General features: G+C 45.3%; 1 protein-coding gene across 3 annotated transcripts; it reads right to left on the minus strand.

Moving 5' to 3' along the window:
- Nucleotides 1-966: 966 nt before the first annotated feature.
- Nucleotides 967-23,366, minus strand: PRDM8 (PR/SET domain 8). 3 transcript variants are annotated; one of them, XM_029600208.1, is made up of 6 exons: nucleotides 23,099-23,366; nucleotides 6,729-6,851; nucleotides 6,281-6,390; nucleotides 3,954-4,185; nucleotides 2,945-3,176; nucleotides 967-2,286 (listed from the first exon to the last, which is right to left on the minus strand). In XM_029600208.1, the coding sequence occupies exons 4-6, from the start codon at nucleotides 4,170-4,172 to the stop codon at nucleotides 1,106-1,108; spliced, it is 1,632 nt and encodes a 543-aa protein (XP_029456068.1). In that variant the 5' UTR covers nucleotides 4,173-4,185; nucleotides 6,281-6,390; nucleotides 6,729-6,851; nucleotides 23,099-23,366; the 3' UTR covers nucleotides 967-1,105. The 3 variants fall into 3 exon arrangements, with proteins under 3 accessions (XP_029456068.1, XP_029456077.1, XP_029456087.1); XM_029600217.1 differs by lacking the exon at nucleotides 6,281-6,390; XM_029600227.1 differs by lacking the exon at nucleotides 3,954-4,185.
- Between the last annotated feature and the right edge of the window lie 3,136 nt (nucleotides 23,367-26,502).

Consider the following 26,502-nt stretch of genomic DNA (forward strand, 5'->3'; position numbering starts at 1 on the left):
TGTGTCCCTCGCTTTGAAGAAGGCAATAAAACTTAGCCAGCAAACCATTGCAGATAAATAAGCCTGCCCTACCTTAATACCCACTACTGGCAAAATGTGTACTGTTATTTCAGGGATATGCATAGGCTATAATATTGCACAATGAACATGGAGAGTTATCCTGTTACTTATCTATAAAATGGCCTTTCCCTGAAAGCATCTGTGCCATGAACAATTGCATAGCTGTTGAAAAGAAAGTGGACTCAAGGGTCAGCTGACAGCCATTCTTGTCCAAGGGCTTTGCATTGAAAATTAATCTAGACACATCCTTGCTAGGTTCCAAAACAGAGATTAGATGATGCTTTTAACCACTGTCTGCTTTCATAAAACTAACTGCACCTTATAGCAGCTTTTTAACTCTTCTGTACTGTGTATGTACATGTAAATTAAGACATTAATTTTAGACCATAACTATTTCCAGGGTTCTTAAGAGAACTGTAAACCTGAACCTTGAATAAATGCTTACCAACCTCCAAGTGCTTTGAAGAAAATAAAGTCATTTATTGTGAAAGCATCCAACATATCCAGCTTAACTATAAAGGTTAATAAATTTTTTTCAAGGGAAAAAAAACCATAACTATTTCACTGGCACAAAATTACATTTTGTATGAAAAGGAAACACATTCACAGGTTCGATGACATTCTGCAGTGAAGTTCAACCATCACTTCGTGGTGCATGCACTTCTCAAGGAAACTTTTTAGTGGAATGTCGTCCTTCCGTTTTCTGAGCTCATACTGTCATCAAATAATGCAGAGTGTAACCTCATCATCCCTCCCCTTCAATTTACTTTTTATATCTAAAATAAAAATTTACCCTTACATAGAATCATCGTTACATCTAAACCGTAAGTGCTTAATAATTTAAGTAGAAACGTATGACAAATGCATCAATATGCTGCAATATATGACATTTTAAAAAATGTACTTTTTTTTTTATTATTATTATTATTTTTGGAAAGTGTAAATACGTGCATTCAGGGAGGAAACAAAATTTAGCCTCTCCAGAGTTTTTAGTTCGCAGTCGGAGAGAGCAAGGCAGTCTTTCCCCTGGCCCTCTTGTCGGCGGTCAGTTGTGCGAGGTCATGTGCCTGGACAAGTGGTGGCGCTCGCGGAAGGACTCGTTGCAGATGGGGCACTTCAGCTTCTCCTCCCGCCGCCTCTTCACCAGCGGCTCCAGCGCGTACTCCTTCTTGTGGTGCGAGCGCATGTGGTACACCAGGTCCGACGTCATGCGGAAGGAGGCGTTGCACTTGGCGCACCAGTTCTGCGCGGGCAGGCAGAGGGAGGTGAAGGAGGGCGGCAGCAGGGTGAGGGTGGACGGCAGCTGCAGCTGCAGGGAGGCCGCGGCCGGCGAGCTCTTGGGCCAGAAGGTCGTGGCGTAGAGGAAGGGGCTGCGCTTGGGGAGGCCGCCTCCCCCCGGCCCCAGCTCGGCGGCGCTCTGCAGCTTGGCCGCCAGCGGCTCGGCCTGGTACAGGCGGGCGGGGCCGTCGCCCACCACGTGGCACTCTAGCCCCGCCCCCGCGGCGGGCAGCAGCTTGGGCCCCAGCCCTGGCAGGGGCGCGTGGGCGTGGCCGTAGGCCGCGGAGCGCGTGGGCTGGCTGAAGGCGCTCTTGCGCTCGTCGGGGCTGGCCAGGGGCTGCACGCTGCTGAAGGCGCTGGCGCCGCAGCCCAGGGCGGCGCTGCCTTCGGGCGGGGGCTCGCCGGAGGGGCTGCTGCGAGCCGGGGAGCTGGAGGCGGAGGGGGCCGGCGACGGGTCCTTGTCCTCCCCCTGCTCGGCCGCGGCGGCGGCGGCGGCGGCTCCTCGCTTCACCTCCACGAAGGCGCTGCGCTTGGCCTCGCCCGTCTCCGGGCTGGGGGGCGCGTAGAGGCGGCGGCCGTTCTCCTCCAGGCCGTAGTAGAGGCTGGGCCGAAAGCTCTGCGGGCTGCACACCAGCTCCTCGGCCGGGAAGCGGCTCCCGCTGCCCGGCTCCGGCCCGTCCTCGGCGCCCTTTCTCTTGGCCGGGTGGTGCTGGCTGCTGGCCTCGGGCCGGGAGTTCTCCAGGTCCCGCGCCAGGTTGTGGAAATCGGTGGTGGGCTTGAGCTCGCTGGGCGGCGGGGGGCCGTGGCGGTACTTGAGCAGGGGGGCGCCCTCCTCCAGCTCCTCGGGGCGGTGCAGCCGCTTGGGGCAGCGGAAGCGCACGTGCGCCGCGTGCGGGAACTCGAACTGCGAGCGCAGCCCGCAGTCCCTGCACGAGTGCGGAGAGCAGCCTGCGGGGACAGAGAGGGAGACACAGTTCAGTAGAGTGCAGCCGGGCGAGCAGATCGCTTAGGTTAGGGGGGTCGGGCTTTCACAGATCTACTGCCCGCTTCTCACCCAGTCACTTAGCAGGGGTACTTCCACCTACAACAAACTCCTCACCCCCCCCCCCCCCCCCCCCCCCCCGCCTTTGCTGAAGGAAAATCTGAGGTCCCTGGCGGCTCCCCACTCTAGAGATCTGGCCCGGGCCTCCACCCAAAACAAATAGACCACCACCACCACCAGGCTTTTATTGTAAAGTGCATTTAAAACTGCCACAACAACTTTGAAAGGGTAGTGGTGCACTGGTTCTACTTCTTGTCCGTGCTTTCCTTCTCAGTAGGCCTCTCTTTATTTAGTCTTATCTACTAGCCTTTACCAAAAAAAAAAAAAAAAAAAAAAAAAGGTCATAGCCAGACAGCTACTTCATTACAGCCACTAATTCAAAAGAGAGCTTTGCCCAGTCTGTCTGATTGGTATCAGGTTGGCAGCTATTTTGGAGGATCCATTCTCGATATGCTTTTTTTTTTTTTTAACCTTTTTCCAGTCTCCAGTGTCACCCCACTGTCCTGGCTGGTTTGAACGATGTGGGCCTTGTGAATTCAGAAAAAGGAATAGGGAGGCACCTACCGTTCATTTTGCTGTGGGTCCTGGCAGGGTTCAGCAACAATAAGTCCGTCAGTTCTTTCCCATACCAAACCAATAATTCCTCATCTTTGACAATCCTGCGAAGGGACCGGTAAAATAATTGTCCATTCTTTATATAGGCCTCTAGATTCTGTTCTTCGTTATCCCGGGCAGACTGTACCAGGCGGAGCCACATTAACCCGTCGGAGGAACCATTTGCAGCTGAGGTGTCCACCTGCAAAAAGAGAAATCACAGCCAGAATTAAAAACCCGAAGAATCCCACAGCGCAGTCGTCTCGGGTCTTCTGGGAAAGAAGCAAAGCCAACACTTTATTAAGTGCTGAATTCGTCAGAATAAATGGGGGTCTTCTGTAAGACGGAAGCAGGCAATTTATATTTAAATAATCAGAATGAATAGTGTCACCATATCTTTTGAGATAAATTGAATATCTACAAGACAATCGCTTTTATTATAATTATTTTTTTTTTTTTACATTATGTGGGCAACTTTGACCCAGGTTCTTTTTAGACGGCACAGATTGCTGGCTGTATTAAACATTGGCAAAATCAAAGATGGTGCATTATTTAGAGAGGAAAGTTTATCTTTGTATAAAATGTGGCAGTGCTCGTAAAAATGAATCAAAATGAGTTGCTGACAGAAACTGAAGACGATGTATGTGTTCAGTCTTTTGCACAAAATAGTTTTCTAAATTTGTAGTGAGAGAAGTAGCATAACACCAAATCAGTAAAAAAAATCTTGGGATATATCTTACAAACGCATAAAGTGGTCTCTAAAACAATGACAGCATCGGAGTTTGTACAAATGAGTGTATTTTTTTTTTTTTTTTGTTATTTTTGATCAGGGAATGACTCGGTGCATGCAAATACACAAAATGTATGATGATTGCTGTCTAACATCTCAGTTAACACTTTAGACTTGACGAACTAAAGCAATGCACTTTTATCGTAAAGCCTAATTTATTTTTATTTTTTTTTTAAGGTGAAGTCTTACCCGAAATATATAAGGGACGGTTCTCTTGTCAGTGGACTTGAGAGCTATGAAGGCTATGCTGTCATACAAAGACGTGTGGCTCAGTACGCAGGGGCCGAAGATGGCATTTTCTGGGATATCACAGGTCGTGTAAACACTGGTAAAAATATCCGTCAGACACTGCTGAACAGCCTTGGCGTCTCCATCCCAAATCCCCCTTTGAGCCCCGACGTCCTCCATCACTAGGAGAAGCCTAATGGGGAAAATAAGGACCATTACATAATCTCCTATAATAGATATGTAGAAATGTTTGTCTGAATAAATAGGTAATGTATGTGGCGCTCCTTTAAAGAAAACACGAAATATTCCCTGGGTCGCTGAAAAGCATGCAAGCAGCACGAAAAAAAAACAAAACACTTTTATCCTGTGCCCAGCGTTAAAAATGTACCTAAAGAAGTTGGCAAAGTGCAACAGGATTAGAACCATCATTTCTTTATTGAAGAAAACCATGAAACACGATCCAGACATAACATTGAAAAAAAAGAACAACAGGCAGTCGGGTACGGGGGGGGGGGGGCAATACATTAGGAAGGAGAGGGACGTGAAGCCAGCCTGGAAATGTAAAGAAACGTCAGTCATCGGAGACCCAAGGCAGCCACAAGGAGGGCTCGTCCCAGGGCAGGGGGGGGAGGGAAATCGGGTCCTAAAGCGGAGTCCGGGGCTCGCAACACCAGGACAGAAGAGCGTGGCGAATGGATTCCGAGTGGGCTGTCAGTGTCACCGGTTTCGTGTCACCTAACCTTTAGCTCTCATCTACAAGAGGGGGAACGTATGTCTTCTCATTACCATCATCCAGCACGTTCCCTCGGAGACTTTAATTAAAAGCAGCAAGCGGAGGTAATTATTATTATTATTATTTATTTTTTTACCTCGACACGCTTATTTATGGATGAGGGTGAGCCCCAGCCACCTTGTTGTACTAAAGCGATAAGAGTCAGGGCTTGGGAAGCAGTGCAGGTAAGGCAGACGGTGTGCAAGCAGAAAACGCTGCTGGTGGATACAGTTTTGGGCAACGAGTTGGGAATCCTGCTTTCTTGGGTATGACTCGGGCAGCCGTGTGCCACCTAATCTCTCGGCTTGTAAGGCATATAAAATCTAGAGGCTGCCAACACACAAGTGCTAATTATATTCTTCAATGCATACCAGTAGTATCACTGTTCTCTGTGATTGTTCGATATTAAAATGTACGAAGTATTTGTAGTGCATCGGTTTTAAACAATGAGATAATCGATAATTTGGCATTCTCTCCCCCCCCCCCCCCAGTAAGTGAGGGACGAGAAGAAAAAAAGCCATTGAATGTAATTATTTTAAAACTGATCTCGCATAGCACACATTAAATAATATTATTAAAGCCATTAACGCCATCTGTTCATCTTTCCTGGCTTCATTATCCGATAAACGGGAAAATATCTCAAAGAAAATTGAAGGCACAAGTCTGGAACTTTGGCTTGCAAAACTTACACGTTTTGTACCCTTCTCCCCCCCCCCCCCCCCCCCATTTATCAAATCTCTTCTGTGTTCTGCAACCAGGAATTGCTGAAACATACAACTTCCTTCCGTACCCTTTCTCTGTTGAGTGGTGGGGATTACCAATGTCAGAGAAACGTCAAAATAAGTAAGAAATTTTGAATAAAAGTGGCAATCTCCTTTATTGAAAGGCGCAGCGTTTTCAAGCCTTTTTGCTTGTTTGCAAGCCATTCATTTCTTTTCTCAGTTAATGTTTTGAAAGTCCTTTCTACCCCCCGCCACCAGCTTTTTTTTATTGCGGCCGAGGTCGGCAGCGTCACTTTGGGGGGGAACAGCGGGAAGGCGGTCATTAAAATGCAATTCTACCAAACAATACAGGGGAAATGCTCCTCGGAGTGATCGCACTACTACTACTAATAATAATAGTGCTCGAGCTCTTCCTCTCTGTCTCCTTGGCTGATTGAAAAGCAGCAGCCTAAGAAACGACGCCTCTCCTCTTCTCTCTTGCTCTTGTCTCTCATCACCATCAACTATAAAACCCAGATTCTCTCATTTAACAGACAAAAAAAAAAAAAAAAGGAGGAGGAAGGGAAAAGCCAGGGGATACTCGCCCCTTCCTGTCCATAAGCTCTGGTATTGTGTGGCAACAGAATCTCCACCTCAGTGGAGCCCGCTTTTTTTTTTTTTTTTTTTCCCGTCCTCTCCTTTGTATGAGTCGTCTTGACATTGCAATCTTTCTGCCTTCCAGCTGCTACCCCCCCAAAAAAAAACAAACAAACCCTCAAACAAACAATTGGAGGGAAAATGCATATTTTACTTACCAGAAATAAGGTCAGAATATAATCCTAAACACAAGGAAACCAGAAGCTGGCATGGGATGAGGTTGTGTGTGTGTCTTTCTCTCGCTCTCTTCTCCCTCCCCTCCCAGGGTCTGTTGGATTAGTGTATTTCCATGTCAGAAAAAAAAAAAGATGCTAGTGTTGCTCTCCTGTGTTCTGGATAGATGGGAGTGGAGACTGAGAAGGGACAGAGAAAGAGAGAGAGAGAGAGAGAGAAACTGAGAGAGAGAGAGAGAAACAGGGAGTTGTACAGATGGACCCGATGCAGTGACTGACTGGCACGCAAGCACACACTTTTTGTTTGCTGCACATAATCTGCCCAATGACGCGTGACAGCCCATGTCCCCTCCCTTTAACTCTTTCCTCGGCAAACACTTTTCTCTTCCCTCTGACCGCCCTGCACCCCTCTTGCTGCTGCTGCTGCTCCTACCTGCTGTGACTTGGGGGTCATGGACTGATTGGTACTTGGGTCAGCGTCAACTGCCAAGCTCCCGCACTGCCAGCACTTGGATTGCATTGTGGTAGGGGTGGTTTCTGTTGCATATTATACAATCTACAAAAGAAAAATGTTTTAAAAAAAACAACCCCATAAAAATCCATATGTTAATAAAAATCAGTCTTTTAGCATGCAGATGACTGCAGAAATATACAGCAAATTGTGCAATATGTTATGTAGAAAAGGAGACTTTATTATTAGCATAATTGCATGGCTTTACAGCTTGATTTGGGGGGCTTCTTCTGGGGCACCGCCTTCCTGTCAGATGTGGCGATTCTGAAGCTCCTCACTGCTGACAGAGACAAATGCAATAATAAGGCAACTTTGGGAATTTACTAGGGCAGGAATAAAACCTTTCCTAATGGCTTCATACTGTGCAGATTACCATACACCTCCCAGAGCAAACCTGCGAGCCACAAAATACACTACCCCCCCCCCCCCCCCCCTGTATAAAGAAGACGTATTAATGCCTGAACTCCTCGCACTTCATGCTCTTTGACCGGATTCAGTATTTTCTTTTCTCCTGCTTTAATTACGGAGCACACATTTCGGCCTGCGCCCTTCCCCGCTAAGGGACCATAGATCACTTCTGAAAGTTTTAGGAGGTGAGGGGCGTTGCAGACGAAGGTGCCCCAGAAAACAATATCAACGTTTCATTGGTTCCAACCGTACAATTTAGTTTCTTAAACCTCTGTACATCATGCCAACAACATATGGCTAGGGTGGAGTTTTGGGGTTTTTTTGAGCTTAAGAGAAAATCCCGGTGATATTTTAGCGTCTAGATGCAGAAATGAACTTAGCTCCAGGCTTCGCTTCCTGGGTTTGTTTGGGGTTTTTTTTCCCGAACGTAATTGTTCGGTCTATCGGTGCATCACCTCCTCCCCCCAGTTCTCTCCCCTTCCTTCATGGAAGGAGCTGGTCAGAGCAACAGAGGTGAGTTTCAAACGAACCCCAAAACACATTCCGTGCTGTGCATTTTGACCGAGTTTCTTCTCCTCGCCAGGGTCAGCGGCGCATTTCTTCCCCCCACCCCCTTACTATAATATTTTCAAGGGAGTCCCCTGGAAGCTAAGCACACACAAGGCGAAGGCAGGGAGGCAGTTTTATCCAGGACCCCTAAACTTTCCTGCAAGGAATGGACAAGTTGTGAGTCCATCCCAAGCTTTTTTTTTTTTTTGAACGGCAGATGTGAATGAGCGTCAGGGCCGCCCTGCTTTGCACTGCTTGAGAAGCCGATCCCACTGGCTTTTTCCTCTCCTGGGGGGGGGGGGGGGGGGAGGCAGGGGAAAAAGAGGCGGGGGGAGAGAGAAAGGGGGGGGGGGTTATCTAATCAGAAAGGTTGCCTTTGTGACCGCCAGCGCGGCCCTGCCACTCCCAGCCTGCGTCCCCCCTGCCTGTGCGCGGGCAGAGGGCGGTGCTGAATGGACAGCGCCTTTCTCGCCTCTGACCCTGAGCACACACAGCGCGCAGTCCCCGCCTGTCCACTTCACGCTCTTTCCTCCCACTGCTGGGGAGAGAGAGGGAGGGAGGGGAATGATCAGAGTAATAAAAAAACGGCCGAACAGGAAAAGTGAAAAGCCACTTTTACATGTAGAGCACACATTATCCTTTGACCTGTTAAAGAGGGGGGTGCTCTTCTGTCCTCCCCTCAGCCGGCAGCTGCAGTAGATATTTAAGGCCGAAACACCTTTTTTCCCCCACTTCTATCTCGTGCAGTCCCTTTCAACGTAACCCCGCGAAGCACCTTTGCTACAACAAGCTGATCATTGGTATGCTCGCTCGGTAACTAACAGCTGGACAGAAGCTAGTGAAAACTTACCTTTCTAAACATCGTATTTTCCGGAAACTTAAGGAAATTTGTAGGTTTGTTTTGGGTTTTTTGTTTGTTTTTTTTGGCAGCTCTTACCTCGCACAAACTGCCTCTTCTTCCGTGCAAGAAATCAGAAGCGGTGGCCACTAGGCTAGCATGAAACTATGCGCGTTCAGTAAGGGCTGTGCAATCTGCCTGCTGGAAAGCAGCTAGCGCTGACCGGTATGGCAAAAAAAAACAAAACAATGTGGAAGGGAAGCGAGAAAACAACCCTTGGATGCTTTTAAACCCCAGAAAAATAAAACCTAAAGTGGGCGGGGAGAGGGTAAGCGAAAAGGAAATGATGAACTTTTCTGAGTTGGCTGGGATAAGAGCAGAGGATAGCTGTGGGTAGGCTTGGTGAAAATGTACAGTTAGGAGAAATGAGAACAAGGCGAGGAGTAACAGCAGACCCCTGGACTAATAGGAGGAGAAAAGCAGACAGCGTGTATCCGTTCTGTTCCTACTTATTTTCGTTAGGTATGGCAAACCTTCCGGGCTAGGCTATGTAGAAACATAAAACGGAGGCCCTGTAGTAAAACACAACAACAAAAACCTTCCCCCCCCCCCCCCCCCCCCCCCCCCCATGCACATGACCTTATAACACACGATTAAAAACATGTTAGTAACCAGAGTAGCATGAATAAGAAAGATTCCATAAGAAGGGAAAACCCAAATTTGCAGAGCAGAATAAAGTGGAAATTGGAGGATCTTTGTGTTTTCTCTAGAACTTTTTGTGCCACGGAGATTAAAGTCCAGCTTTGCTTGGCTGCCAGCCTTTAATATATTAATTCACCAAATCCCAGTGTCTTCTCCAGGACTGACTGCTATGGCAGTAAGATAAAGTGCATTGTAGTTTATACCAGGAGGACACATTCTTACCTGACACATTTTCAGTCTAGCTTTATTTTTTTGCTATCGGTTATCTAAATGATGGTCATTTAGAGAGGGATAAAACTCCGCAAATAACATTTGTTTGGAAGGAACCTTAAAGGCTTTTTTTGTGTTTCATAATGTGCACGCATCCTCGAAATGGAGTTTGTCGTGACCAGTTACTGAAATTCACTGCGTTAGGACATTTATGTGCACTTATTCACCCTCAAAATACTCCTATAAAAGCCACCGTCAGCCAACAGTTTCAGCTAATCATCGCGGAACAATAATTTTTATTCAAAGCTTTGTTTTCAAGTTCGCAGGCATAATTGCAAACATCAACAAAACCGAACGCCACGTGTCGTTAATTTTATTGTCACCTTTGTGTGTTTGTGTGTGTGTGTGTTTCTTCGGAAGATTTCAAACAAAAGTAACGATCAGACATTAGTAGACCATTACTTCTAGAACAAATGGCTACCGGGGGGCCGAGCAAAGATTCTGGGGTGTTGCGATTATTAATGAGAAAGGGAGAGAGAGAGAGAGAGCTCGCCAATAACTCGGGATCACAGAGCTCAGGATAAATCTTTCCCTCAGAAATCCCTATGCAGCTCGGTTCTGATTTTTTTTTTTTAAGAGTCATTAATGAGGTTCTCTTTCTCTCTCTCTTCTCCCCAAACTTTGCAGAACTGCTTCTCACGTACCACATCTCCTAAGCTTCGGGCAGACTTTCTCCTTTCAGAATTAAAGCTTTCGCGATAGTGCTTGCATTTCAGTTGTCCGAGTGAGCAAGACCTGTCATGGTGATGATGCCAGTATCTTCTCGGGCGTCGTATTTCATGGAAGAATTTGGTGCAACCAGCGTGATCTTTACCTCTGATCTGGTACCTGCCGCTTTTCAAGCCTTGTGAGAAACATCTTTAGAAAACAGAATCCTAACGCACAAGGGATCAAAAGCACCGCATTCACTGTCACCTGAGCCTTTTTTTCGGAGTGAAGAGGACGAAAGGTGTGATAAAGGGAAAGCCGAGGTTTTGGGTAGTCCGAAGTTGTTCTCAGGGTCGAGAGAGAGCAAAACATTATGGTTCACAAAGGCATGAAAGAGTGTCCAAACCATAAAGCAAATGCTTTGAAAATGCATTGACGGGGCGGAGGAATTAGAAATGTTAAGCACCTTTAACAGCAACTGCAACTGCAACAAATAGGAGAGACTATCTCAAACTTAGTGGCGCTTATCAAAGAGCATCGGGGTTTGGTTTTTTTTTTTTTCCCCCTGAATGTAACTGACCCATATAGAAATGGATATAGGACGGTCATCTTTTAAAATATTTAACTCTTCACATTGTGTTTTTATGCGCGTTCTTGCATATCACAGGGGTCGGTAGTGCATGAAATCTAGATCGTAAGTAAGGGAGTGTTACCTTTTGCTAGAATAACTTCTGTGCTCTCTGGAGGTTTGTTTAAACTCCCTCCCCTATCGATGAAGCAGTAAGTCAGGCAGTGATGCGGTCATTATACACCACCATTAAACGCAGATCGCCTTTAGAGGCGAGTGATCTTCTTATCCAGTTTATGTAAGAAATGTATCAGCTGGTTCATAGTGTACCTAATAGGCAGTTGTCAGCAACTAGGTGCCTTTTACTTATGGGTGTATTTATTATATCTCTTTAATGTTACTGCTAATTTTTTCCGGATAATATTTAAACTTTAACCAGACTGAGGCAAATAAATAAACTGAATACCTTTGCTGATTATCAAGCATGTCTGCTGTCTGGTGTACGCTTGCATTGCCTCAGAGAGAGCGTGCCCGGGTTCAGTCTGGAAAGGGATTCTAGACTCAGTTCAGAAAAGGGAAATATTGTTTTTTTTTAATGCAAACTCCCTTGTGACACTCCAGTAAATCAGTGATGTACCTCAGACCAGTAAGCTCGTCTGTCACGGATTTAGACAGACATGCCACAAAAGTGTGTAGACATTACAACAGAACTATAATTAATTAGGCTGCAGCATCAAAAGTCAAAATTTTAAACTGTAGGGTAAGTCTTCTGTCTGATCTAAAGATATTCCAGTTTGCTAGCAGAGGCCGGTAGTTAACGAAACGTGTACACTGTACTCTGATAACTCATTGGCCTCTATTACTCTGGCAGATATTTGAGTCTTCACGATACTTGGAACGATTGCCTAACTTTATTTTCCATGATAAAGTTTACCTAAAATGTGCTTCGGAATTTGGAGCGGTTGGCATTATCTGAGTAAAGGGGGCCCGGACTGAGTCAGCAGATCTATTTGTTCTATCTGTATTTTGGGCGTTTAAGTACTTAACAAAGCAGTAGGCATTCACACTGATAATTATTTTAAAATTATAACAGTTTGCTAATCATATCTCTGAACACAGCCCCTCATACCTAATACAAATAATATTCCACCTATCACAAACCTTTCAGTGTTAGGGAAACAGAGTACCTGAGAATCAGTTGCTATTGATCTTGCTCTTCTCCTACTGTATAGAGCTGTAGCACTATATACATTTGCCGGCCGCTGAGCCTGCCTGATTATTGACCCTATTGCTTCCTCTCTGGGTCTTATTCCTAGTTTCCCTTTCCTTTTTGGCACAATATATCTTTCTTTTCATTTCTGGAACCAGCTGTGCACACCTTTTGACATGACCACACCTTCTGTTTTTAAAACGATACTTTCCCGAGTTTACTCTTTCATGGCTCATTCTCTATTACTAATGAACATGTATCTGTGATGCCCGCTGCAGTTTTCCCCCACGTTCAGGTGGAAGTGACAAGAGGGCAAGCTTACAAAAGCTCTAACTACTAATATGTTCTTATGAATTAGCTGAAACTCTGAACAAAACAAAAAGTTCCACCCAGAACAAAGGAGCCCATTTTCCAGGAAGTGTGTAGATGCCTATCCACAATCTGTCTAAGTGCACGAATGTGAAAAAAAGAACATTGCTGTGAGAGTTCTCGTGTCTGCCTTGACAAGGCCAGAACATTTGGTGTGGATTGGATGCAAAACAAACAAACAAACAAACAAACAAAAAAAGGTATTAGGGGAAAACACACACACAGACACACACACACACACACACAATGTAATTGTGGGCAGGGCCGGATTTAAGATGTCCCATCGGCAGAGAACTTAAGTTAAAGGGTTCCCTCCTTTCTCTCTCTCTCTCTCTCTGGAAAGAAAAGAGCAGCAGGGGGAATCCCAGTTTTGGGTGGGGGACCTTCGGAATTTGATGCCCAAGGCACATGCCTAGGTTGTCCTTGCCTCAATCCCGCCCTGGCTGTGGGAGGAGGATTGTTTGCTTTCAGCCTGTTTGGGCAGTAGTCCTTACACCATGCTGACTCCAATAGGGTCCTGTGGCATGGCTCCCAGTTTCAGCCAGAAAGCCATGAGCAGTCCATCTTCAGCTCCTAGCTCAGAACCTGCACTAGGATCCTCGCCAGAATGAGGTGGAAAACATGGAAGAGAGCAGGGGGGGGGGGGGGGGGGTTTCAGAGGAGAGACAGCTGCTTTAATTCCAACAGATGTGTTAAGGCATGGGACAAGAAGGAACGTGGCACTGGAGGAATCGACCTTAAAGTGCCTTCTAGCCCTTGAGGGGGAATTCTATGTTTGGGGTAATGGGGTAATTTTAAATATTTGTACTATCATGTAACCTCCTGCCGTCCAAAAGTGTTCAATGCAAACACGTTTACTTTTTAAAAAAGGCTTCCATGCTATATGTATAGATGTATATATATATATATATATATATATATATATATATATATATATATATATATACATACACTCTAAAACAGATACAAATCAGTAACACCATGCTTTTATTTGAAAATATATGTAGTTTTATCTTATTTTAATCAACTATAATGTTTTCAGAAAACCTTTACACATATAAATAAAAACATTAATTACAGCAAACCATCCACACATGATCACTCACAAGCACCCTAATAAGCAAACACATTTTCACTAAAAACAACAGTTCACTTATTGTTTGTTGGATATCCAAGGGTAATTGTCTGAATATTTGTGCACTTTAATTTGCACATATTGACTGAATCATAACATAAAATAGCAATTTATATGATGGTTGTGAAAAACATTTGCAGTAGTTTGTAATAAGTGAGCTGATGTTTTCAGTGAAAGTATGTTTGCTTATTAGGGTGCTTGTGAATGATTGGGAGTGGATGGTTTGCTGCAATTAATATTTTTAATGTTCAGATAAAAGCGTATGCATCTATTTGTAAGGTCTCACCTGTATTGATATAGATGAGACATTACAACAGGATCTTAAAGGTATTGCTGTTACTGTCTTTCTGCTTGTTGCTCTCTGGATTAGCTTCAGATAAGAAGTTGTTAGAACTGAGTCTGAAAGCCAGGAAAATAAGTATATTCATACTGAGTGTGGTTTCTCTCTGCACTTAGGGCAGAGCTGCCCTTACTTCTCCTAGGGATCCCACAAGCAGTCTGCTTTTCAGGCTATCCTCAATGAACATGCATGAGATTGATTTGTATACCTTTGATGCCCCATAAAACAATAGTTCTTAGACTTAAAACTCACAGATCATTCTTGTTTTGTTTTATTTTATTTTATTTTTTAATTTATGTTTCTATGTATGTTTGATTTTAAACTGTTTTGGAGCTATTGCTAGACTAACTAACTAACTAAATAAATAAATGCAAATGTCTCTCATGCATATTTTGTGGATATCCTGAAAATCTGATTGGCTGTGGCGCCCTGAGGACAAGTTTGGGAAGCTCTGCTTTACAGCCTGAATTATGAATGTCTTTTCCCATGGGAAAGGAATTGGGGGAAAGCCTTCCTCAATCAGGCCCTTAGTGGCGGGATGGCTGAACACTGACAGAGCCCTTGTTGGCCGATCCCCTTCACTCCCCACTTCTCTCTTGCTTCCCCCCACAATGTCTTAATAAATACCACGCCAGGTTGTCTGCAAAGAAGAGGAGAGATGGTTCTCCAGCTGGTCTGAGCCAGATGAGGGACAAAATAAGACAGGGGATGGGAGATGACAGGCAGGCAGAGAGGGATGAAAGGGAGAGGTGAGCACCAGGTTTTGCTGCTGGCCTAAAAATCATAAATTGCATTTTTAATGGAAAAAAAATATTGGCTGGAGAAAGATTAAAGGTCATACGGGGTTTACTTATCCTTGTTCATGCCCCTTGATGATAGGGACAAAAAGACGGTAAAGACTTGATACTTTGAATGATAAGTCTACTTTGGTAACCGTTAATTAAATACTATTTTAAATCCATAAGGAGTTGGGGGAGGGGAAGGGAGGGGGGGGGAGTGTGGCTCCATTAATGAACTAGAGTTTTAAAGGATTGCAATCATTACTTTGGGCAGGGTGAAATGCTCACTTGAGGACCCCAGTGAAAAGAAGTGATTGAAACCACTCACCCTGACAAACCCCTTTTTAAGACAAGGAAGGCGTGCCAATAGGAGAGTGAACAAGAGGAAGGATGGACACAAGTTTAGCTCAGTAACAAAGTACTACATATACAAAGATCACAGGAAAAATAGGGACATCATAATGGCACAACAAGTAAATGGATAGACAGACACCCGAACACATACTTGTTTGCTGTTTCATTCATCAGATCTCTTCTGCCTAGCTCCCGCTCTCTCCTCTCAATGATCCACCCACCCCGGAACTGACCCACCTAGATTTTGTTCCCCACTACTTTTCTTTGGAAAAATTTCATCCACCTCCATTTTAGATGAATGGTTTGTTGCTTTAAAGCAGATTGCACACCTCTGACCTGCTGTTTTACACCTATTAAGTATATGCTCAGTAATTATTAAGTGTGTTCTGAAATATGTGTAAACACGGCCTTATCATTTCGCAGATTAGCTGCGAAGGGAGACACACACACACACTCACGGAGAAGCATTTCAACACACTATAAAACAGATATTTTATTTATATTAAGATATTTCAGTTACTAAATGTTGTCTAAAGGGAGGGTGATAATCTAATCATACCATTGCTTAATGAAGCAAGAGTGAGTGAAAGGACGGATTCCATTTTTTTTCCCCCAGCGGGGTTCCCACCAGCAGATTTGTTGTAAACTAGTCGATGACTGTTCCCAGAATCATCCGGATCATTTTAGAATGTAATCACCACTTTGTGCAAACCCGTGCACGATTTATTAGAGTCCAGTGGAATTGAGTAACCACACTGCCTCGTTTCAGGTTTACGTTTGCATTGTGCTAACTTGCAATTCATTGAATAGCTAGCTGAGAATTTGTGGATCCCTCCATTTGCTGTGACTGTTGTTGTTTTTTTTTTGTTTTGTTTTTTAATGACTGGCATGACCTATCTTTTAAAGTACAGCAATTACAGACCAAAAGAACATTGATGGCTGGCACAGGGGTACAGATACCCGTGTCTCTTTCCAGAATTTTTTTTTTTTCAGAAGGGCCGCTGCTTTGTGGTAAAGTGTCTGCAGTAAAGCTAAATCCTTAAGAAAAACTTCACTCAGAAGTGCCAATCTTGACTAAATTCCCTCATAATTTTTTCTATGGGCAGAGAATGGGAAAAGTCCTTTGTAAACAAGGCCTGAATGCCAGTGTTTTGTAATGAATATTCACCATGCAAAAAGTACCATCTTTCAGGTGCCTCCCCAGGATAGTATTTCGTTTTTCCAGTCCTGCTCGAAGCATAGGAAGACCTGCAGGTCTGCCTTTCCCAATCCCATCGCTGACATTGGGGGGTTTCTGGACCCTTTAATGGAGTCTGTGGTGGAATATTTAATAATAAACTCAGACGTCAACTGAGCAATAAAGTGGAACGAAACGGGACTGATCTGCTAAACAATATAGCTAGAAGCAAAAGACCAGTGACAATCATTGGACTGATGAAATGAACTCATGATAATTATTAGCAGCTAATTGCCATGTGTATGATTTGAAGTTTAAAATTCATGAGGCCTGTGCATGTGCAGCATTGGTTTGTGCCTCTGTGTGTGTGTGTGTGTGTGTGTGTGTGTATATTTAAGTATGCAATAGAAAATGTCAATTATTTTCTTTATTCACCGAAATAGCATGCCTGTGCCATCACAATATCTCTAGCCTCACCCTTACCCTCATAGAAAGGAGTCTTTTATGTGATCGGTGGTTGCTAAACTTTACAGACGTTCCCCCGTAGTGTAAACAACCACATTGAGCCTGTCAAGATCTCCGGATTGCTTAGCAAGTTGACACTGGGCGTGAAGGCGCCCGCAACTGGAAAAAAAAAAGATTTATTTTTTCCTGCTCGTAAATCTCAGGCCGTTATTCCTCTGCCCAACCAAGCATGATAAAGTCCTTTTCCATAAAGTATTCAGTATTAAAGCCACAAAGCTCACCCAATCAGTAGCCATCTGCTTCTACCATAACTGCTACTCCAGAAGCAAAAAAAAAAAAAAAGGGGGGGGGGGAGGAGGAGGAGGCAGGCAACACAGAAAAAGGCAGCACTGTGAAGATGGCAGAACAAATGGAGAGGCACTGAAAAGCTTTTGAAACCCGTCGCTTTCTTGCCTTGTATATGTGCATCTATAGAGTCAGAGGAAGAAAGGCTGCATTATGTTGCTACAACAATTGTAAAATAACAACAACAAAAAAAGAAGAGCCAGCCAAAGGGCAATGCAGCATGCTTCAGAGGTCCCGAGATGAAAGGGACGTAAACGATTTATAGAAACCTTTAATTGGTTTTGAATTGCAAGATAAGGAGGTTGGAAAAAAAAAATCTAAAGGGTGGCAAAATAGTCTACATTAGTCTTAGACGATCTTTTTAGTACTACTTTAGTACTACTTTTATTATTATTATTTGAACGTTTATATATATGTGTGTGTATGGCTGAGAGAGGAGTTCTCTCTCTGTACTCTCACTTTGACTGCTTCTCAGAAACAACCAACAGGGGAAAAAAAAAAAACCCCTACTCTTGAATAAATACAAATACAACTGCAAAGATAACTTCCGAGTGCTTTCTCTGTATAGCAAACTCTCTGACATTTAAAAGAAACGGATCTGCATCTATAAAGTACATATGTAGGTGCGCTAACAAATAGGCGCAGCAAAATCAGTGTATTCTGTGTGAGAACTTGCACGTTGTCCGAGCACGAAGAAACGGACCAGAAGTCGACGCCTGCTTTGTGGCACGACAGCGTGGAAGGCAGATTTGGTGGCGTTCGGCTTCTGCGCACTTCGCGCAAGTGGGAGGAACCGCTGCCTTCCGCGCCAGTGGGCGTCTGTTTGCTATCGAAAGCCGTTCATAATTTCGCCCCTCCATTCTCCTCTTTTGTGCCCTGATTCAGAAAATAAAAGGGCAATGGGGCATATTACCAGTAAGAGGAAAGTGGCGGTCTTCTTGGAGGGAACGCATGGAAGTTATTAAAAACCCCATGAATTGATCGCTTCCGTTATGTGGGAAGAGAGAAGTGCGATCAGCCGTCCACTAGCTGGCACGCCCCCCCCCGATTCGCTGTATTTTTTAGTCAAACACACACACACAAAAAGAGAGAGATAGAGAGTGAGCATCTTCCAAGCCTGATTTCGGTCATATCCAATGAGAAGCATTTGAGAGCGATCAGGTATATATTATCGCACGCCAGCTATCTGCAGCAGGCTGTACATAGTAGCTCCATCCCCCCGGTAATTATAGGATTAATGACTCAGTTATTTGATTCTATAACAGAAAATTGTTCAACTGGAGCGCACCATTGCACGACTATATAACTGTACATTTCCATCACAGTTTTGCTGAGCATCCACATTTCTCTGTGGCCAATCCTTCTCCTCCCTTCCCCCCCCCCCCCCCCCCCCAACATTGTTGAAATGATATTTAAAGACCAGTAAGTCAGAGATAGCATTCGTTTGTGTGGGGGATTAATAGAGGCATAGTATAATGCTGCTTTGCTGAATTACTATCAGGATTAAGAGGTAGCTATGGCAAGAGGGACCTATTTTGTATTTGCTATCCATTTTGATTAATGTTCACCAGAGGATTTAAGGGTGAATGGATATCCTCTAAACTTGCGTTATGCTGCTCTCAGACATTTGATGAAAGTAGGAAAGGAAGAGATTTTAAGTTGCTAGGGCCTTTTTTTTTTTAAGCAGATAAAATAATGTTTACAGCCGCCTCGTGTTTTCTTTTCTCCTTTTATACGTGTGATCTGTCTTTCTAGAAAGTTGAATTTAATGAACACCTCCTATGGTTTCACGCAGAGAAGCTGGGGGCAAGGTACACACTTTTTGTTGTTGTTGTTGTTGTTACAGTGAGCGAGACAAAACCTACAAGGCCTTCCTCTTTCCAGCTCTGCCGCAGCAGTAATTCAGGATGAGGATTCCCCAACCAGAGGTGAAGGAGAAACATTCAACCAGCCAAAAAGTGCACTGAGCTCTCTTTCACTGAACAGGCTTGGCTGGAGTTCTTGTGCTTTTAAAAATTAAATCATATTTTCTTGCTTTGGGTCCCTGGATGTGAAAACATATCCATACTCAGTGCCTGAGAACTCATCACCTCGGTTATCCAATCACAATGTTCAATGTCCCTGTTTCATTTTAGGGACAGGACCGGCCTTGGCTGTAAGTATGTGCTCAGCTTTTTTGCAGTAAGGTGGTCAGGGTCTAGAATTGGCCTACTTTTGGACTTCGATGGATCGGTGAGGGGGATGGGTGGGGGGGGGAAGGATATCTCAGAATTCTTAGAACATGTATGAGCACAGGGCTTGACGGAGGAACCAAAAGTTGCTGACCATGGAGCTGCGGGTGAGGTTCAAACTAAAAACCAGGCGAATCACCCTAAAAGTGACGACAGCTCACAGGAAACACGAATGAAAGGGAAGGTTGATAAAGTGGCATAGGACAGATTCTGGTCATTTCTTGGTTTCTCCCTGTTTTTCGACAACATCGAATTCCAAGATCGCTGTGTCTCCTGCCGCTGGTTTGTCAGGGTCGTGTCCTTTACTCCTTAAATACATCTCATATGAAAAAGAGGAGCTAAAAGAGGCCATTGGAACCGTGCTGGTTGTGCCACCTTCCTTCCACAAACAGGACGCAAATGGGTTACCTAGTTGGGCACAAGAAGGGTAAGGAGAGGAAATAGGAAAACAGTGAAAGCCATAAAGGATGACTGTTTAGGACAGTGGTTCCCAACCCTGTCCTGGGGACCCCCCCAGCCAGTCGGGTTTTCAGGATCTCCACAATGAATATGCATGAGAGAAAATTCGCATGCACTGCCGCCATAACATGCAAATGTTCTCTCATGCATATTCATTGTGGAGATCCTGAAAACCCGGATTGGCTGGGGGGGTCCCCAGGACAGGGTTGGGAACCAGTGATTTTGGAGCACTTTGATTCTGCACTTGATCATTCACCTAGACTGGGTTGTAGAGCTAAGAGTTAGCACCTAAATCAGTGTGCTGTTGGCACGATGGGAGTCAGTATGAAATAGAAATAGTAAAGAATAAAGAAAGAGGTCTTACTGGGAAGGTTACAGAGTGTAAAGATGAAATAGCAGCACTTGGGTAATAAAAAAAATACAGAAATACAGCACGTTTCCCATGGCATCTTTTATCTTAGGTCCAGTAGTTTACAGCTCCTCTGACAAATAGAAATCCGGGTCAACAAACAAGCTGTGGGTGATACCTTTTTATTGGGCTAACAATACGCTTTTGACTAGTTGGACCTGTGGTGACATTTGTTTTGTAGCTGAACTGATGGAGGGAGGATAAATCTAGAAGGCTAGTCACAGAGGTACTTAGTTCAATGAAAAAAAGAATCGCCTCCATCTTCTGTGTTTGACCCTTATCCTCCTTATTACATATCCAAGTGGAGTAAGAGTGAAACCACAATACGTTGCTCAGCTTCTTTGGAAAAAAAAACAAACAAACCATTGCTTGTGTAATTGTTTGTTGGTGAGGATCCAAGCGAGCCTCCGGGCCCTTCCGCGGCCCGGAGAGTAAGAGGCGGAGAGCTCCGCCGGATCCGCAGAGAGGGCTCGCGTGACGTCAGGCAGGGCCTCCTCGAAAGCCTCTGGCACTCTCCCTCTCTCTCTCAGCTCCTGCCACCCCCCCCCCCCCCCAGGGGGAGTCAAAAGTCAAACCACCACGATCTCCTGCTCGGCGGTGCAGAGCGGCAGCTTCGGGGCTCTTTGAACGATGGCAGGCTGGGGGCACCGAACAATATGTCCAGGCCCACGCGTCCTCTCAGGTTACAAGGGGAAAACTCCGCGGAAAAAAAACCCAACACACCCCAATAATCGGCTACCAAAAACCCACACCGGCTATCGACCAGATTTCCCTTCCATCGGCTGGGGGCGGGGGGGGGACGACAGTAAGATCTGTTATTGTTTTATTTCTTAATCGGCGTCCAACTGCCCTCGGGCTAGGTTTTGTTTTGTTTTTTTTCTGTGTGAAATTCGGTCCTGGAAGAAGCACAAAAATTAATTACCCAGTCAGGGCCGAAAGTTGATTTTTTTTTTTTTTTTTAAATGTTGTGAGTACCTCTCCTTCAGAATGTTCTTCCTCTCTGTCTTCATCAATGTCATTATTAAATATATATGGGAGGGGGCAGCACATAATTATTATAATCTTTCCGCCGCCTCTTTACACAATATTCTCCATTGTGGCTGAATACAGTGGGCACTGGGGCAGTTTTTACTTGAAGGGAGGGAGAGTGAAGGCAGAACTGAAAGAGGGAGAAAGGAGGAGGGAAAGGGGGCCCAGGGGAGTTCAAGAATTTATTGCAGCCATCCCAGGGCTCAACAAATTGTAACTCTTAAAGCCGCAATACTAGGGAGAAGTGGATATTTTAATCATTCCGCTGGAGAATTAAACAGGTTCAATTAACTTTAAACAAACGTAGGATTGCATCCTTCTCTTCTGCTTCCCAATACCGAGCCGTGAAAAAAAGTGTTTGCCGATTTTGAAAGCTCGACCTTAATATGTTTGGGGTGGTGTGCTGCTGTTTGTCATCAAACATATGTGCAAGCTCCCCTGTTACAAGCAGGGCATGGAGGTAGCCCAAAAAAAAAACTGAGAAATGCGAAGAAAATAATAATAAAAGAGAGGGTGCAAGCAATGTGAAAAAGCTACAATAAAACCAATTTGGGCTAAAAAGCAAGTAATAAGAGTTTTGATGAAGGCACAAGCCAGCTCCTCACTGTACCTTCCGAAATGTACGAGTACCCTTTTAGCGTGGACTCCGAGAAATAAGGATCAACAAACAAGGTGTAGGTGTCTGTCTGACACCTTTTTATTGGACTAAGTTAACGCATTACATTTGTGACTAGCTGTAGCTTTGCAGCGCTAATTCGGTAGTGACCTGGTGACAGGAGCATAGGTTACCACCTGTTTGCTAATCTCTTGGATGTGAGATGAGTTTATTTAAGGCAGAAGTTATCCGACATCACAATCCGATGCAGGGGTGAAAATATGGTCAGTTTGCCCTTTGCCCTTTCCAGTGGTGTTGCTCAATGTGGACATCAGTGAGTATGAACAGGGCTCTGTGAGCCCCCCTTTTTGGGGGGGGCAAATAAGAATATCACGCGCTTGTTCGTTAAATCTGCTCTACCTAACCGTTCGTGCATTTTCAAGAGACTTTCATAGAGCTGAATTATTAATTTAAATGGGCAGCCCTGCGATATTTCAGTGCTGTCAGACTGGTATTGCACTGGCAACATGTTGCGCGAGCTCCTCTTCAAGTGTAGGTGCCAGGAGCCAAGAGAAACTGCGAGGAGGGGGCCGAAGAACGAAGACATTCATCGCATGTGACTTTGCTCTGTATCATGATTGCCGTCGGTAATAGTAGCAATAGCACTGTAGTATTAAATTACTAACCATAGATGTGCCTTTGGGCTTGATCACATGACTGCCATACTAAACGCAGCAATGTAAAAACAAAAAAACAAACAAACAAAAAACAATTCGGAGCTGTAAAAGTGCTTAAAGTCCCAAAAATGGTGCTGTGCAATGGAAGACACGGAGGAGACGGAAACAGGGTTTGGGGTGATTGTGGATCAGCAGCGCCTCTAATCCTAGGCCGGGTCGCCTCTGGTTTGTTTGTTTTTTTGTGCGTGAAGGAGGTAGAGGGTGGAGAGGGGAATGTAGTGATTGAGATCGGCGGGAAAAGAACACCCCCCCCCCCCTCCCTCTTTGGAGGGGCTTTGAAGGTGCTCTGTGGGAGAGGGGATGGTGGGAGGGCGAGATGTCAAAAGAAGCCCCCCTTTTTTCCCCTCCCCCATTATAGGGCACAGGAGGACGTGCTGAACATGCGCCCTCAGCTCTGGCATTCCAGAAACGAAGTGAGAAGGGATTCGTCTTTCTCCTCTCCTCTATTATTATTACAATCCCAGGGAGGTAAAACAAATAATGCTCCGCTATCCTGCCGTCCTGTTCAGTGCCGCTGCGTTACCTTTCGCGCTGAGCGCCAGAAGTGCCTCTTTAACGCACCCCAAGCAGCCCAGCCTAGCGCCTCCCTCCCCTGCCCCTTTGCAGTTTAGCCTCTCCGGAACGCCGTCGCCCTACCCACAGCGCGAAATCAAGCTGCCATGTGCCAGGGCTTACCTCCTGCTTCCAGCCAGCTAGGTTTCCGGAAGCTCCCGGGCAGGAAGCCCCCTCCTCCCGATCGCCCGATCCTGGCAGGGAGCGAGGGGGAGGAGGAGCGGGGCAGAGGGCGGCGTGGGCACCGGCCGAGGGGAGGAGGGGCGGTCCCGGGCTGGCTCCGTGCAAAAGTGCCGCTCCTCGGCTGAGCTTGGCAGCCTTAGGGTTACTCTTCCGGCAGATGGAGATTACTCCCACCCGGGTTTTGCAGCTTCCGCGGTAGATGCCTTCCTTCCAGGTAAAGTCCCCGCCCCCCCCATGGCAGGTGAGGAGGGTGGGAGGGGTGAAGAAGGAGGGAGCAATGGAGGAGGAGTAGTTTCACTGGTCGATCAATCGGGTTATATATAAAAATCAATAAATAAATACATACCTACATTCTGACGGCGCGCTGCCCACGATCAAGAAAGCGTTAGGGGGCGTTAAAGCGATTTCCGATCGCGCAGATCACCGCCCCCGTGGAAAGGTGAGGTGCCTCTGACAATTTGGGATCGCTGCTCGTTGAAATCAAGCATAAATCATGGCTCAGAAAAGCCGACCGATTTTCTCTTAATCAGAAGGCTCGTGAATGTTCACATTTTTCCGATGGAGGGCAGAAGAGGGAAGTCCAAGTTATGAGTCTAAAAACGCAGCTACATAGATTAGCCTTATATTCCCTGTTAGGCTTTCCAGTTTGAGGATTTTTTTTTTGGGGGTGGGGGGGAGTTTAGACAACTTTTTAAAAATGTTTCTAAATGTATTAGCCCTTAGCTATTGCTATAATTATTCCTAATCATCTGATACTAACGTTTGTGAAAACTGTGAAACAAAGATGTTTTTAGACACGGATTTGACTTTTTTTTTTAATAAAAAAAAATCAACGTTTAGGTAATTTGTAAAGCTTTATATGCCTTCATATACATATATAATGATTTATAATAAATGATCCCCCTTTAAAGTCCCCAAATGAGTTCCCCCACAACCCAGCACTGCCTTCAGGCAGCACTGCACTCCGATTTGGCACAGGACCCGGCTGCACATCTGGTGGGCGTGGCTGGCTTACATTTCATTAGAACAGGTTGTCCAGCGAGTGAGGTGCCAAAGCCTTGACAGTGGTGCCCAGTGCCAATCATTTTTTGGTTACCAGCTGAAATTCACATCAGTTTAAGGATGGCTTCTATCCGTACTGGCAGCCAAAAAAGCAGTCAAACGTGTTCAGATGAACGCGAAGCTGCGTATACGGGGCAAAGAACAGATGCAGAAGGAGTGGGGAAAATGTATACTCACGTCACATCACAACAGGACAGAGGCAAAATCTGGGGAGATAGACATCATAGGGGGGGTGGAGAAAAGGCAGTTAAGAGCATCTTTCACTTCCATTTGGCAAAATCCCTGTTTACAAAAGCATGGTAGAGAATAGTTTCAGTGAAAAGCAGCAGCTTGATCAACTCTAATTGTGTGGCTGCATATGTACACAAACACAGACATTCACACACATACACCCTTAAAATTACGATCTCTAGCAAGAAGTATAAAGGAATTGGAAAAATATTTCCAAACTAACTGAAACTCACAAAATAAATATGCGTGTGCAGATTAATATTAATAAACTTAAAATAAATAAATAAATAAATATCTTTATTGCAACAATAATGTAGTTAATACACGTTTATTAATTATTCATTTACCGAAGAGTTTAACAGAGTCAAAACTTCAAAGGAGGATCCAGATTTGGAAGGGAGAGAGGATCACGACTGATGCGAGGAGAGAGGTGTCCCTCCTCTGCTCTAGTCCTGCTCCCCTTCACATCAGCACTCCCTTTCCACATTCCCCTCACTGTCCCTTGCCTTCTTTCTCACCCTTCCTCATCCCTGAGGACCTCTCTTACCTCTTCCTCCCATCTATGGTACCCTGTGAGGTACACAGTTACATATCCTGGTGTCAATCTCTCTCTCTCTCTCTCTCTGATACACCTCTAAAACCAATCTCTTCTCTCTCTCTCAGACAGCCGCCGCTCATCCTCCTCTCATGTAATCCCCTCGAGCCATCGCTGCCCCTAGCCTATCCCCTCTCTCAGCCAAAGCAGATCCCTTTTGTTACCACTCTTGTCTCTCTAGTCTATCCCTAATGCCCAACCTCTCCCTCCACAACTGATCCCCTCTCTCACACTCCCTCAATAGTTGCCAATACCCTCCTTCACCCCCTCTGATGCCTATTCCTGTTCTCTAGCAACCTCAGCCTGTGCACATCCCAGGACACCTGGCACCACTCCTGTAGTACACCAGTCATGGCCCTATACTTTCCCCAAAGCGTAATGTGGCCACTGGCCAGTACCATGGCCCTCACTGCTGCCTCTGCTATGACACCAAGTCTGCTACTTTGTTGAGGCAGAAAGTCCTCCATGGCCAGCACAGATGATGCAAGATAAAACTCTCCAGAAACCAACGGGATCAGTACGGACAGCTTCACGACTGAGTACTGTTCAGCAAAGGCATGGTAACCTAGGTCAGAGTTTTCCAACCTTTTCAAGTTTAAGGCACATCTAAGTAACATAGCACAGTTATACCATTATAGGCAGATGACATGCATTTTAATAAAATACTTTTTAAAAAAAAATATTGTGTGGCACACCAGCTTCCATGGAGTAGACAGTACAGACTCCTATTGTCAAAAGAAGAGCAATGAAAGCCCCTCCAGTTTCTCTTCCAAATTTCAAAACAAAGGGAGAGAGGGAGCAAAGACACACATTAATTCATCACAGTAGACCAGCTCCCTCTGTATACAAGTGCAGAAGACGAGAGAAGGTGTGGTGGGGGCAGCTGGCTTGGTTACTTACCTTGGCTGTTGCATGCGGTTGCCAGAGCTCCTCTATCGCTGCTGTTCCCAATACTCAGACTGAGCCCCTCCAGTGCTCGGTGCACGCTCTCCCCATCTCAGCTTGGGGATGAGACAGAGGCTGGATTGAGGAGGAGGTGCTGTGTGCAATGTGTGTGCTGCCCAGAGCAAGGCCCGGCTCTCTGTGCCCACTAACACAGAAACATAGAAGCAGGGTCTCTGTAAGCAAAACCTATCACCATGGAGAGTAGGGATGTGAATCGTGTCCTCGATCGTCTTAACGATCGATTTCGGCTGGGAGGGGGAGGGAATCGTATTGTTGCCGTTTGGGGGGGTAAAATATCGTGAAAAATCGTTAAAAATCGTTAAAAATCGAAAAATCGAAAAACCGGCACATTAAAACCCCCTAAAACCCACCCCCGACCCTTTAAATTAAATCCCCCACCCAAATAACTTAAATAACCTGCGGGTCCAGCAGCGGTCCGGAACGGCAGCGGTCCGGAACGGGCTCCTGCTCCTGAATCTTGTCGTCTTCAGCCGGCGCCATTTTCCAAAAT

Source organism: Rhinatrema bivittatum, chromosome 1 (assembly GCF_901001135.1).
Source record: "Rhinatrema bivittatum chromosome 1, aRhiBiv1.1, whole genome shotgun sequence".
Lineage (NCBI taxonomy): Eukaryota > Metazoa > Chordata > Amphibia > Gymnophiona > Rhinatrematidae > Rhinatrema > Rhinatrema bivittatum.

What these genes read in the sequence shown, in the direction of transcription:
- PRDM8 (XM_029600217.1), bottom strand. Translation starts at nt 4,172, where the DNA reads ATGGAGGACGTCGGGGCTCAAAGGGGGATTTGGGATGGAGACGCCAAG. An exon ending in CCGTCCCTTATATATTTCGG is followed by an intron (nt 3,177 to 3,953) that starts GTAAGACTTCAC and finishes CTCTTTTTGCAG; the next exon opens with GTGGACACCTCAGCTGCAAA. An exon ending in GACCCACAGCAAAATGAACG is followed by an intron (nt 2,287 to 2,944) that starts GTAGGTGCCTCC and finishes CTGTCCCCGCAG; the next exon opens with GCTGCTCTCCGCACTCGTGC.